Source organism: Podarcis muralis, chromosome 2 (genome assembly GCF_964188315.1).
Source record: "Podarcis muralis chromosome 2, rPodMur119.hap1.1, whole genome shotgun sequence".
NCBI classification, from domain to species: Eukaryota; Metazoa; Chordata; class Lepidosauria; order Squamata; family Lacertidae; genus Podarcis; species Podarcis muralis.
In genome coordinates this window covers 80,970,006-80,985,195 of record NC_135656.1, presented here as the reverse complement: position 1 = coordinate 80,985,195, position 15,190 = coordinate 80,970,006, and the positions used below count along the sequence as shown (strand labels likewise).

Here is a 15,190-nt window from a genome sequence, read left to right as displayed (position 1 = left end):
AAGTCAATTTTTCAGCTTCAGGATAAAGTAAAAGTGGAAGAAGTTTGTTCTTAAAGGTAAATGCTTTTTAAAAATACTAGGGATCTGTTAACTTTTTAGAGCCTCCCCCTACCCCCACCCCATTCTAAGTACCCAGCATCACAAACGTAAGGCTGGTATTGTAAAAAATGTCTGGTTGTATCCAGTTCTTTCTCTTCATCAGAATACAGAATTCCAAGCACCATAATTTCTTCTTCTGCCCATTGCAGTGGCCAGATGCTACATACAGTGCAGTCCATAGTTATCCACTGAGCCAATAAGGAACTAAATAACTCTTATGTACTGAGAGTACTATGTGGACTGCATCACTAGGCTTAGGGAGTGATCCTAACTCAAAGTTTATTGTACGTTAGGAGTAATCCTAAACCCCAATCTATAATGGGAGTTGGAACTTGTATCCCTTCTCTGGCAGAGGGACTCAACCATGATGAAAATCCCTGCTGTGACCACTGCAGATGTGAGCTATTGTGAAGCCAGTGCAGCAGTGGTAGCCAGAGTAAGGTCCCAAATGGGGTTTTCCAGGGTCAGTGCAGAGCCAATAAGTCCATTTGCTGGAGAAGATCCTGATCTCAGCCTCTCTGCTGTGCCAGCCAGAAGTTGGCAAGGGTTCGAAAGTGTTGGGTAGCTCCACTGCTCTGAGTGGCCCAGTCCTCTGTTAGGAGTGCTCATGTTGATATTTTAAAGACTTTTTTTTTGTTTATGTGCATTTGTTGATATCTGGCACTGTGTGTGTGTGTGTGTGTGTGTGTGTGTGTTTATAAATTTCACGTTCTGAGATTTTGTCAGTTTTGAGCATCACATTAGTCTCTGCACAGAAAAGGACAGCTGTGAAAAGAGACACAGCACAGTACTTGCAGACATTATTACAGCAAGGAAGCTTGAGGGCTAACCACACATATTGCAAGCAAGGCACAGACATGTAAAAAAAAAAAAAGACCAATGGTTGCTTTTCTTAGGTGAAGTAGCTTCAGGAGCAGGATCTGGAGTAGAGAACTAACACAGAGGCAAGGGTACTTGAAATGCTGAATGAGGCCATCCACTGGTTTGAGCAAAATTTATTTGTCTTGTTTATTAAACTATTTACATACCCCCTTTCACTTTAAAAGCACCAAAGCAGGGAAATGTGTGGATGGCACCCACCTCCACTACTTATTTCCATCAGCCACAGGTGGAGCAGTGGGAGTGCAAAGTCAGTGCCAGGATGCAGCAAAGGTCGGGAGGAGAGCCAGCAAACTGAAGCTCAATCCATACAAGGCAGAGGCAATGCAAGTGGGTGGTTCACCTGCCAGGTAAGTGGTGTTCAACATGTTCCAGAGGGGGTTTCACTCCTGCTAAAGGGAACTTCAGGCCCAGAGGCTAAACACAGCCCTCTGGGCCTCTCTTTCTGCCCCATGGGCCTCTTCCCCAGGTCACAGCCCCTCCCCAGCCACATTCCCCTCTCCCCAGGACACACCACTCACCAGCCTTGCTTCACACCCTCCTTGAGTGTTTTTGCCTGGCTGGAATGTATCCTTGAACTCTGATAATGACTTTTGCTTGCCTGGATGGAAGATAGAGAGGGGTGTGTGAGAGTGTAAGCAGAAACTAGTCTGGTGCTCAAAGGTCAAATAAACACCTGTTGTTATGCCCACTTTTGCTTCTAGCCCTGCTGCCCACCATAGGCATGTGATCCCTAGGAGTTTTCTCCAGCCCTGGACTACATAGTCAGGTTGATAGCCTGGGGGTGCACATTGATGCATCTCTGTCATTGGGGAGACAAACTGCCTGGATTGCCATTGGGTCCGCTTGAGCTGGTATGCCTGGTACAGCCTTACCTGGGAAGGAATAGCCTAGTTTCAGTCACCAATGTACTAGTAATCCCCTGCTTGGTTTACTGTACTGTGCTGTAAGTGGGCAAACTGATAGAGGTCCAGAAACCTTTATCAGTTCAAAATACAACTGTGAGATTGATAACTGGGGAGGGGGAAATATGAGTAAAACACTTCATCATCTTCACTGGCATGCAGTCCATTTCTAAACCCAGCTTGAAGTGTAAGGATCATTTCTTCACATCTGTATCTATCTGGACCTTAAGATCCTCAGAGGTCCTTATCCAAGTTTCCCACCTGGTGGGTTTAGCAGATTGCTACAAATGAAAGGGTCTTTTCAGTGGTGAGATGCCAGCTGTTGAATGAGCTCCCTAGAGCTCAAATGGCACCTTTTCCATGCTAGACAAAGACCGTCTGATTTTTTATGCTGTATTACTTTTTCTTGTTATTTTTTTTCCTACCATCAATTAATTTAAACTTTTGTAATCTGTTTTAGGTTGCCTGGACATCTAGAGCTGCCAATAAATACGGTACATAAATAAGTAAGATGGACAGTAAACTGGCAAGTGACAGTTTGGAGCAGAAAAGCAGTGAGAAAAAGAACTAAGTGCTCCCATAACTGCTTTTCTCCAGAAAAAAGTCAGTGCCTGCTTTGTTACACTTATGCAGGTAGCATGCCTTCATTGAAGCATCCTTCATTGAAATGTGTGAGCCATTCTCTGCAGAACATCACAATTTAGGATACTACAGCAGTGGGTCTAAATAGCCAATCTTTTAGTTATTTCTTAGTGATATAATAGCTTAATAATAACTCCACAGGTTCAACTGCCTCTTGTCACCATTTTGTCCCCACACAGACTGATGTATTGATGAATTTTCTCAACCTCTTTCATCAGTGTTATGTAAAGTGTGAGGCACATGGTGTACAATTAATATTTAAATAAACTAACATTAAAGGGAAGGGATTGTCAAATTACTATAGTGAGGTAGACTATTTTCTTAAAGACTCGCCTAATACTGGTTCTTTTGTTTGTGGCTAACTAAAACATTGAAGTACGCCTTTGTTTTCACAGCTGGCAAGCTTTCAGTTGTAATTGACTGTTGAGGGAGAGGCATGGCCGAATCCCTTAAAATTTGGCAAGCCAAACCTTTGGAAAATGTTACTTGTGCATCTGAAGATCTTGGTAACAATTTGCCCCTTCTCCTACAGACTGCTAGGAAGATAGTTGAAAACTTTCATACACTATTCTGTCGCGGTTTTGGGGTCTTGACTGTTTTAATGTATTTAAAATGGGCTGCCGCTCTGCCTCATTAAGCCCATGCTCCCTCAAGGTATGGCCTACTTATGTAAGGGAGAAACATGCTGCGGTAGGAGCGGGAGCTGGTGGTGGTCTCCTTCAGTGTGTGAAATTCCACCGTGATCCAGTTCCAGAGAAAGGATTTCACTATCCACAATCAAGTCGGCTGGAAATCTTTCAAACACCCTCCATCTCTGCTGTGTGCTTCCAAGGAGAAAATCACCACGAGGAAAATTGATTCTAGGGGCAATGACCTCTATGACAGCTACACGGTTTGGCTTACCCATCCATGCAAGAATTAGACTGCAGTGCAGTCCTTCTGAGACTCCGCAGAGAGGCACTGCCAGGTCTCAGTCCTCTCTTGCTGATATTATCTTTCATTCTCCCACCATACAAAAAAAGAACCCAGCAGTGCTTCAGCTAATAAGGATACCCTCCTACTATTCCATAAGTGAAAGAAACTTGTGCTAGTGACGCTGCTGCAGCATCTATAGGAATAGGGTTCAATTAACATGACATGGAGTAGCAGATAAATTCATGTTGCTCTTGACACTCTAAGCAAAGGTTTATTGAGATGTTAATGAAACCGACAATAAAAGGTTCTGCTGACTTACACTAATTCCTTTTTTCTTTTTAGCTTTGGAATAAATTTCCCAGATTTATGCAGGTACAGAAAGAGGATTATTGGAAGATTTTGTTGAAAGATTTCTACCTTGCCTTTTGACCTCAAGATGGCTCTCTACCATAAAATAACTACAAAAGACAATGACAACGTAACAATCAAAATCGATAAAACAATTAAAGGCATCAAGAGAATCTGGTGAAATCTAATCTAACAGTAGAGCAGAAATCAAACACTAGTTTTGTTGAGACCAAATGTGTTGCATCATTAGAATCAGTGGAGTATCTGCTGTCAAATTGCCCTAAACCAGTGAAGCAAAGGAAATGTAGATAATCTAAATGAATAGTGGTTTGTTTCTGCTTTAGTTCCACTCACATGGCTCCTCTATCTAGTTGTTACCAGAGTGGTGTGAGATTGGAAGAAGTCAAAAAGCAACACCGTGTACACCCTTCTGCTAATATATCAAATGCCTAAAATGCACCCCAGGATATTCTAAGGCATGGGTAGTTTATGTGATGTGCCCCGTAAGTTGTTGGCATCCAGCTCCATTCAGCATGGCCAACAACATCTTCAGGAAACCTCTTTGGCTGCCTCTGCTCTAGGGCATTGTCTCATAAGACATTGTATTGGAAACCTTAGACAGGACTACTTCACTCCATCTCAAGATTAAATACTGAAACATTTGCTTAGCAACCTTCTAACGTATTTCCAAGTGCTTCCTACAGTCATTAAGTGTTTACACACTAAACTGGCAGGGAGACTTATCTGGGGGCTTTTAGCATGGATAAGGTCAAAAAGGAAGTGATAAAGAAACCATTAGGATAACAAGAGCGTTCTTTCAAAGACCACAAAAATATGGTGCAGAGCCATATATGCTATTTGTTCTTGGCAACCAACAAAATTCTTTATTTTTCCATTTATTGGAGATTGGGCTAGTACATGCCAAATTAGAAGAGAGGAAGGAAGCCACCTCCTCATGGCCCTCCTTTCTGAATGGCTGCGGTTAGATCTTTATGAAGCATGGGTAATGTACTGTCTGAAAAGCTAACATACTTTGTTGTCCTGTTGACCTTCCCTTGCTTAGGACATCATCACTGTCCCGTGGTAAATATTTTGCAGATAATGACTGCCCCTGCATACACATTTGATTTTCATACAAACACTGTGATAGGTTGAAAAATAGTATTTGCGGATTTGAACTCAAGTCTCCTCAGACTAATTCAAGTGTTCTAATAATTCTTTTTTTAAAAAAGCAGTCCAGTGAAATATTATTGCGTGAGTGATATTTCAGATTAGAATATCGCTATTGGTGCTTACAGGGCTCTCAAGCTCACATTCAGAATGAGGGTAGTGCTTAATGTCCTCACTCTGAACTGGCTGCATGAGAATATTGTCCTTTTTCGTTGGGATCACTGTCCAATGAACAGCAAAAGGACAGCAGGGTGGGGTTGCACTGTAGCAGTAGTCAAGAATGACTGGCAATACTATTTATAATTTATTCAGTATTTATTTGTGTGAAATATTTGTAAACCGACTTTCAGGGTACAATCTCCCAATGCAGCTTCCAGAAGTATAACAATATATAAAACATAATCAATTTAAAACGAGGGAGAAAAACCACAGTAATTAGCGAAGAGGTACCATGAAGGAGAGGAGGTTGAGAAACATTTTGCACATGAATGTATGCAAGTGCTTAATAATATTCCTCTCCCCCCCCCCAGTCTGGCATAAAAAAACAGCAGGTCTGTTTGGACAATGGTGAGCAATGTTGGCAAGCTGCTTTTGGCTTTGTGAGTGCCAAGTTGTGGACACCCACTCTAGAAAGCATGTGATTTTCCTTTGTCAAGCGTCCTTCTCTATGTGTTACTTTAAAAAAATGGAAGAAAGCCTTTTGTCCTGATCCTTCAGATGCAGCAATCCAGCAGTGGGCATTGGCTTGGGGGGTAGCACAACATACTTTGTTGTTGACGAAACTGTCTTTTAAAAACTTGCTTCAAAGGATTCTTATACAGTGACTAAGACTAAATCCTAGCGCAATATTAGCTGATTAAGACAAGTCTTTAAATTGAGTAATTTCCATCAGATGGGCACAGACAGCGGTTACAGCAATAATCCATGACTAAATGGATGTACTTCAAGTGAATCATTAGAATGTCATGTGGTGCGCACACACGCAAGAGTGGGAAAACATCAGTACATGAAGCGATGACAGAAAGAATCGTAGCTTCACCAGAGCTTTCTATCACTGCGCTGTGATTAGGCCATGGCCAACCTGACATGTCTGCTTCAGTGCCTGCACATAGCATAAAATGAAGCTCCATTCCTGAGTAATACAGAAAGTAGCTCATTCCTCCAACACCCTCAGGGTCAAAATCCACAAGTGGGAAAAGGGCACTAAGACCAACCTATTATCTGTGTCCCAAACCCTGTCTACTAACTGAACAGAAGAAAGCTCACATCCTGTTACAGGGTGTTTGGCGTTCTCTCATGGTAATAGAACACAATACAGGAGATGTCATTCATCTTTGCCGTAAGATATTCATTGCTACATTATTTCATTCTACACTATAGAACTGCTAGATTTCATTTATTTCCAATTTCCCCAGTGTTCAAGGTAGATTAACATAAACATTTATTAAAACAGCACCAGTTTAAAACAAACAAAATACAAATTATGTTCTGAGGACTAAGAGAAACAGATCAGGCACACACCTTTTAAATACCCATCCTAAAAGATGTATCAAAAGGGGAAAGATTTTGCCAGCCTTCCAAAAACTGCAAGAATGTTTTGTTAGGGTACGATATCCCACAGAGCTGGAACCTCAACAGAAAAGGTCCCGTTTCTCCCTGACAATCTTGCTTCATAAAAGGAAGCATTAGCCAGATATACTGGGCAGATTCAAACAATTCTTTGCATGTTTATTTAGTCCCACTGACTGTGTTCACACATACATATGCACAGGATTGTAATCTTAATGAGGGTCTCCTGCAGGGAGAGGTGCTCTTAAACCTCTGTACCCAAGCCATGCTTAACTTCGAGAAAAATCCAGCACCTTGAATTATTCCTAGGGGCCAGTTCTCTGTATCGCAGGGTAGATTGATAAAGTTTCTGCTTTCTCACTACAACTAGAAAGAGCTTCTGCCATCTGTACTAGTCTTGCACAGAATGCATTACAGTAGGTATGAAGGATGGTGACCAAATGAATTTGTTTCCTCTAAAAGCACTTCTAGTTCACTTTACAAGGTTACAATTTAATTCTGCAGAAATAGTCTGAAAGTACCACCTTCTTGCACGCACCTGTGGGGTAGTGAAATACAGGTTTGTGCATAGATTGCGAGACCATAGAGTTAACTGAACCATACTGGGATGTGCTCCTTTAGCATGCCATAATTGGGATCACAGTTCAGTCTTCCATCAAACGAAGAGTTAAAATGAGAACAGAGAGGATTTTACAGGGAGAAAGAACAGCCACCACAGAAGGAGGAAATAAACATATTTTGCAAGGAAAATCAACAAACCTTTGTTGGCACAAGCCATCCACTTGAGGTTATCAGCAAAGGCAGCTTCTCTTCCTATCAAGTAGGTGAATATGCGAACCTGAAAATACAATGCTAAATTAATGTCTCTCTGCTACAGAAGTGTATTTAAAGGAAACACCTTAACCAAACTGATAAATGAGTATTAAACTGGTTATGCAACACAGCAACATTAAATACAATCTAATATCCTAATCATATTCTACCGGAAATGCTCCACTGGTTTCAAGGGAACTTTATTCTGAGGATCAAACTACATGTCACATTTAATGCATAAAGGGTGACTTTGCCTGTGGTTTTTCTTCAATTATACCTCCCCTTCCTGTGAACAAAAAAGAAAATTGCAGTCCCTGCAGAGCTAAGAGGACTGGAAAGAAAAGTTCCCATTGATGTCAATGAGTGAGTTTAGGGTATCAGCCAATTAAGATATTTATGCTCCAATCAGGCATTGTTTAACCAAATTATATCTCTGTTTATTTTTGTAATAACACACACACACACACACACTATTTGGCATTTTCCACAAACTAAGAGTAAGTGAAAATGAGGACTTTACACTACTGAGGTATAGCCTGAAGTCACATGATAGAGAAGTCTGTTCTATGGTTCAAAACATAGTAGACTGTTCTGGTCTAAAGCTTACATTTAATTACTACACAAATTATTACTACAGATGTGAAACATGAGATGACCTACTGGCAATGCCTCTGCCTCTCTAACGCGTGCTCATATATATATATATTAATATGAATCTTCCCACAGTATAGAAGCATGGATACATTCTTTCAAACAAATTTCCCCACCCACACTACCTTGGAAAGAAAAACCTCAGAACAATCCAACACAGTCTTTGTTCATGAGGTGGGCAATTAATTTAAAATATCTTGGAACTCCGCACCAGACACAGTTATATGAGAAAACCTGACACAGTTAAGGCTGCGAAGGTCACATCACATTTAAGAAAGGCATACTCTCCACATTGCTAGAGACAGCCCTATTTTAGTTGCTGTTGTTAGGTGTCCCTGGTAAATCACTGTCCCTGTTTATGCACTTTGTGAAGACTTCATGCACTAAACTGCAGCCAAAAAGGCCTTGTCACAGGCCTTACACTGGGTCAGGGTGGCCACTTACACAGCACCAAAAAAAAAAAAAAAAAAAAAAGGACATGAATCATTTTAAAGAGAGAGAGAGAGAGATCTAAAAGAGGGCACAGATTTACAAAAATTACATAAACTAATTTATGTATAAAGGTGCAAAATTAGAAATAATTGCTATAATTTTAATGGAAGTACAATTTCACCACAGTGCAAAATACTGTGACCAGATGACCTGTGGATTGCTCACTCTGCTGTCCCCCTTCTTATCATTAAACTGGACTTAAACTGAACAGCCCTTCAGATAGAGGACTACTTCATATGACTGTCCTATGACAGCCCTTCCAATAGAGATTTATCCACTGTGAAGTAGGACACATGGCCACCTTGCTCTTGGTGACCTGAAGAATGACCTCTGGAAAAATCTTAATGCCTGAACAGGTTCGTGTGCGCGAAAGTGTCCTTTGAAGAATGCTTGTCCCAAGTCATTTACAGCTTTGAAATGTATCAGAAACAGGCTGGGAACTACAAGCCAATGTATTCTGTTCTAGCATTAGTCTTTCATCTTCTACCATGGAACCCAAGCCAGCATACACGTGGTTCCATTTAGGCATTGGCCAGACCCAGATCTCCTCACCTTCCACAAGTTATTGTGGCCTCATATGCTTTCAGAACACACCTTAGGTTCGCTCAGTAATCAGCTGCTGTAATTAGCATTGACAGAAACTTCAAAGTCAGCCTCTTTATCTAATACACTGCAGTAAGCCATATGGGATGTTACCAGTGCTTGGATAACTGAGGCCAGGCCATCTCTTTGCAGGAGAAGGATTCAGCGTCAATGCAAAACTAAAATGAAACTGTAAAGAAGGATATGAATTCATTCACTGTACTCACACACCACCAGTCAACATAGGTTTGGATCATTCATCCTCCTCTACCAAGTTTATTGTTATCAAACTTGACAACATCCCTACTTCCTCCCCAAACCAGTTTTTGAAATCCAGTTTGAAATGAAAAGGATTGCTTTCATTTATTTATTTTGCATGCCCAGCTCTCAGTACAGTGCCTTTATTTATCCCTCTCTCCACTTTTCCTTGGCCAAAGGTCAAGGTGTTTGGCTATGGAACTCAAGTGCCCAAATGGAGCTTTAATAAGAGAAATGGCAAGAAGAACTTCCTTTTACACATTCAGCATAAGCCAATAATGTTTGGGCATACCACCAGACACTCCCCCCCAAAAAAAAGGAAAGGAAAGGAAAGGAAAGGAAAGGAAAGGAAAGGAAAGGAAAGGAAAGGAAAGGAAAGGAAAAAGAATTTTTACATAAATTGTTGTCAATGTTTATCTCTGGGAAGATTGAGCTAAAATATACTCGAAGCAGAGAATGAATTCATCAGGTAGATTTATGTCTGATGGTTTCCTTTAATCTACGCATAATCAAAAAAGCAACGATGTTCCTAATAAAAAGAGAACAGAGAGAAGGATAGACAAATGTGGCAACAGGCCAGAGCAGCAGACTTAATTAGATGCAAGTAATCAACTTTCAACAACTGTGTATTGAAGACTGCTACAAGAAAAGGACAGGATTTTATCAGTTCTATGTGGAGGATGCTGAATCTTATCTTCCCATCTCCAACCACCACTGCAGAATGTAGACAAATACAAGTCCTAATATTTAGTACCTAAGAAAATTTAAAACTTTGTATTATTTGTTGCCACTGAACTGCAAGGTGCAACATGATTTTGTGAAGCTCATCTTGCATATTGTTTGTGATACAGCTAGTGGCAAGAGTCACAATTCCCCAGCCTTCATGCTGCACCATATTATATATATATATTTTAAAAAAATACTTGGAGGCAGTACACTCTCCTTCTGTATAATCACAAAATTTACAGCGTTCACCTATTTAAAGTATAAAGCAGCAGCAAGGACCCACTCTTTTGTAATCCTGGTTTGTTTTTTGCTCTTTTGGGTACCTTGCCCTTTCTATATTCGAGTATGCATTTTTGCCAATAGGGCTTTTAACTGTGTTTCATGGTTATCCCCTCTCTCCAGATCTGTTACCTCAAGAAGGGATATTTCAACAACAACAATGGGTTGCTTCCAACAAAATATAAAAACACAGCAAAACATAAGACATTAAGGAAAGGCCTTCAAGGCCACTAGCCAAACTGACCTTGAAGGAGGGGAAATGTTTCCAGTTCCAATGTTTGCATAAATATGCATTCATATTTCATTTTGTTTTATCAGAATAGTTACTGCACTGAAAATTCACCTTTAACTGTGAATAGATTATGATGAGGGTGGTGCTGTGGTCTAAACCACAGAGCCTAGGGCTTGCCAATCAGAAGGTCAGCGGTTCGAATCCCCACGATGGGGTGAGCTCCCGTTGCTCAGTCCCAGCTCCTGTCCACCTAGCAGTTCAAAAGCACATCAAAGTACAAGTAGATAAATAGGTACCACTCCAGCAGGAAGGTAAACAGCGTTTCCGTGCGCTGCTCTGGCTCGCCAGAAGCGGCTTAGTCATGCTGGCCACATGACTTGGAAGCTGTACGCCAGCTCCCTCGGCCAATAAAGCGAGATGAGCGCTGCAACCCCAAAGTCGTTCGCGACTGGACTTAAGGTCAGGGGTCCCTTTACCTTTACCTAGATTATGATTATTTAAATGTTTATCGGACTGCTACGGAAAATAAATACAACAGTCTTTTGCAGTGTGATCAGCACATTTTATGGGAAATGCCTGCTGTACTGATTTTCAGTGAGCATACCACTACATTGAAATAGTAGGTAGATTATGTGGGAAATATGCACAAGTGTCACAGTATCTCTAATACAAAGTTAATGAGCAATCAGTCACACATGTTCTCCATTGATTTTTTGTTGAGCCAAAGAAGCAGAGTTGTACTCTTAAACTGATTGTATAAAATTGCCATCTACCCAGGCTGCTCCCCATGTGTAGCACATGACCCCGCGTTACACAGATATGGAACTCAGGTGCTTGGGAGAGCAGCCAAAAATGAAATATTTTAATTTTCAGCCTTAAGCCTATGAGGCCTAAACGACCTACTACGCCTCGTAGAGATTATCCTCTGTGGGAGAGGAAGTATGCTTCGGCAGAAACATTAGTTTTCAGTTGTGAGCACTGCTTTATGTAACTTTGAAATATTGGACCACAAGCATATATTGCCTAAAAAGAAAAAGGAAATAACAATAATCCTGGCTTTGTTACAGCTCTGCATTTGCTATGTTTGCAACTTTGATATGGATGCCCTACAGCCCCTACTGGCTTGTAGTGCTTTGGTGTTATGAGAAGTACAAATAATTAAGAGTTGTCTTTCTTTTTCCACTTAGCATTTTCTCTTGGCCAAGTCATTTTTATTACTCCGGCTTGCCTTGAGTTAGACGACAGATTTATTTACACAGCCTTCTGTCCAAATCCCATCTATGTGGTTTTCCCCCCAGTTAACTTGCTACTCTTACAGGTCTGAAGGGTTCAAAGATTATAAATCACATTTATAAATGAGGTGTCTGGCTCCTACCTTTGGGAATATTTTGTGAGAAGGGAGAACAGCATCTTAGAAAGACAAATTATTCATTATTTAAATTCAATTACACCCTTCATCCAATGAGCTTGGGTTGGTGTACATGCTGTCATGACCCCAGACCATGACTCTTCAGAGTCCTCTTACAACTGCAGTTCTACAGAGGAGATGCATCCATGCCCTAGTATGTCCTGTGTCTATCCACAGGCACCAAAGCTCCACTGCCCTCCCCAGAGCACTGCTCAAAGACCTCTCTGCTGTAAGACTCTGATGGCTGGCCACAGACTTCCTAGAGAATCACGAGAGATTCCCACAGCTGAGAACCCATTACCTGCTTCTGCAGTCAATGGCTGAAGAAGAAACCATTCCTTTAAATGGTCAGGAGGCAGCACTCAGGGGATGAGTATTCCAGTCAATGACTTCCTAGGCCTGCTATAAAACTCAGCCAGTTGCTGAGACAACTTGGATGTTTGTTCAGCTGCAGGAGCACTATCCATGGTCCTGAACCCACACCTTGATCTTCCGAAGTGCTGACTGTTGCCTTAATTGTTGTGCCTTGTCCTGTTGACCTTCCCTTGCTTAGGACATCATCACTGTCCCGTGGTAAATATTTTGCAGATAATGACTGCCCCTGCATACACATTTGATTTTCATACAAACACTGTGATAGGTTGAAAAATAGTATTTGCGGATTTGAACTCAAGTCTCCTCAGACTAATTCAAGTGTTCTAATAATTCTTTTTTTAAAAAAGCAGTCCAGTGAAATATTATTGCGTGAGTGATATTTCAGATTAGAATATCGCTATTGGTGCTTACAGGGCTCTCAAGCTCACATTCAGAATGAGGGTAGTGCTTAATGTCCTCACTCTGAACTGGCTGCATGAGAATATTGTCCTTTTTCGTTGGGATCACTGTCCAATGAACAGCAAAAGGACAGCAGGGTGGGGTTGCACTGTAGCAGTAGTCAAGAATGACTGGCAATACTATTTATAATTTATTCAGTATTTATTTGTGTGAAATATTTGTAAACCGACTTTCAGGGTACAATCTCCCAATGCAGCTTCCAGAAGTATAACAATATATAAAACATAATCAATTTAAAACGAGGGAGAAAAACCACAGTAATTAGCGAAGAGGTACCATGAAGGAGAGGAGGTTGAGAAACATTTTGCACATGAATGTATGCAAGTGCTTAATAATATTCCTCTCCCCCCCCCCAGTCTGGCATAAAAAAACAGCAGGTCTGTTTGGACAATGGTGAGCAATGTTGGCAAGCTGCTTTTGGCTTTGTGAGTGCCAAGTTGTGGACACCCACTCTAGAAAGCATGTGATTTTCCTTTGTCAAGCGTCCTTCTCTATGTGTTACTTTAAAAAAATGGAAGAAAGCCTTTTGTCCTGATCCTTCAGATGCAGCAATCCAGCAGTGGGCATTGGCTTGGGGGGTAGCACAATCCTAAGCATAGTTACTCTGAAGAAAGCCCCCCTAAATTCTCACTCCCTAAAAAAGCATGCAGCCTAGGATTGCAGCCTCAGTTAAAAGATAATGCTATAGGATACATCCTCCTGCAGCTGACAGTGGAAGGCTCATTATTCCCTGCTGAATGTTTCTGGAGGCCCGAAGTCTCTGTGTGATGCGCAACAGCTGGCCAAATAATAATCTTAACTACTTAAATTTACTAGAGGGAAAGGAGGGGACTTTGGCTTATAGCCGCCAGGGAAACAGAGACCTTTGCCTACAGCTGCAAGCCATTCCACGGACAGTACTGTCTGAATAGATTTCCTTACTCACTTTTCTCCCAAGAAATGACAGCTGTCTTTATTGCAAATAAAAAACAACAGAGCCATGTTAGACTTTATTTAGTCAATAGCCAAAAGGACAACCAAGTAGTTCTTTGCATACTCCTTTTAGAGATCCTCAAAGCACTTAAAAACAATTCACAAGTCTGTAGAGTAGCCCTAAGTACCATGAAAGGGCTCAGCAGACTTTTGATGCACTTGTGCCTTTGAGCACATATTTTGCTGTGTACTTAAGAACATGAGAGCCAGCGTGGTCCAGCAAGCACTGAAAGGAATTGTTAGATGTCCTGCGTCTATCCCTGTATCTGTGAGCAAAGATACACCAAAGATAGATACAGCCTATACCATATAGGTAATTGGCAGGTCCTTGGTCCTGTCTCAGTTCAGTATCCACTCGGATTGGTGTGTCAAAGGAATGGAACTACAGTGGTGCCTCGAGTTACATATGCTTCAGGTTACACACTCCGCTAACCCAGAAATAGTGCTTCAGGTTAAGAACTTTGCTTCAGGATAAGAACAGAAATCGTGCTCCGGCAGTGCGGCAGCAGCAGGAGGCCCCATTAGCTAAAGTGGTGCTTCAGGTTAAGAACAGTTTCAGGTTAAGAACGGACCTCTGGAACGAATTAAGTACTTAACCTGAGGTACCACTGTATGGGTGGCATGGTGCAAATCAAAGGCGATTCAGTTGTCAGTGGCTCCAAATGAGTTTCAAAGGACAAAATATCAAGAGCTGCATACTTGAAGAGTAGGGGGACTATTCTCTGTGGGTAGGGGACATTTTAGCTTTCAACCTGGTGGGTGTTTGACTGTCATCTAAAATAAGTGAATGACTACCAACTGGTCTTATATAGGAGCTCTGCAGCTGGGAACAACATCACAGTGCATCCAGTACTTGTCCATCCTCTGGGATGGCTTCTATTAAGAGGGATTAGTTTGCACACACCCACACCCACACACACACACACACACACCCCACGAATCCATCTAATATACTGGCCCTCCATTCCCACACACCCTGTCTTTCAAACGCATAAGCATTTGGCACATGCTTAAACAAAAGGAATTGGCTGCAGTCCATCTCTCTGTCATAGTCTTTACTGTCTGCCCAGTTGGTGGTGGTGAATAGCTGTTGGGGTGCTGTCTGTAAGCGAGCACAGGCCTGCCACCCAAGGCCTGTCAGAGGGAAGTGTCAGTGTCTAGGTTGGGATTTAAATCACTGGGGATACGTCTGAGCAATTTTAACTTGTTGTCACTTACAACTCCCAGTTCAAAATAATTTGTACGTATCAGCAATGATCTACAGCCTCTTGTCCTGGCCAAGCCCAGCTAAAGAAGGAACATGTCTGATAGCTAAGTCTTTATTGACAAAGGAAGCACTTACAGCAACTTCCACAGTGCTGCAGATGCACATGCACACACACGCTTCTAGTCACCAGGCACCTGTCCCTCAGATCT

The 15,190-nt window shown here is 41.6% G+C and overlaps 1 protein-coding gene across 5 annotated transcripts in view; it reads right to left on the bottom strand.

The window, feature by feature from the left end:
* The window catches only part of CACNA2D3 (calcium voltage-gated channel auxiliary subunit alpha2delta 3), a 487,740-nt gene that overhangs the window by 178,375 nt on the left and 294,175 nt on the right, over positions 1-15,190 (bottom strand). For all 5 annotated transcript variants that reach the window (XR_013391978.1, XM_028719075.2, XM_028719076.2 and 2 more), the window contains exon 12: positions 7,287-7,365. Coding sequence is in view for 4 of the 5 variants with exons in the window: in XM_028719075.2 (XP_028574908.1) it covers positions 7,287-7,365 (79 nt within the window). In the remaining variant the exon portion in view is untranslated. The remainder of the gene's footprint in view (positions 1-7,286; positions 7,366-15,190) is intronic.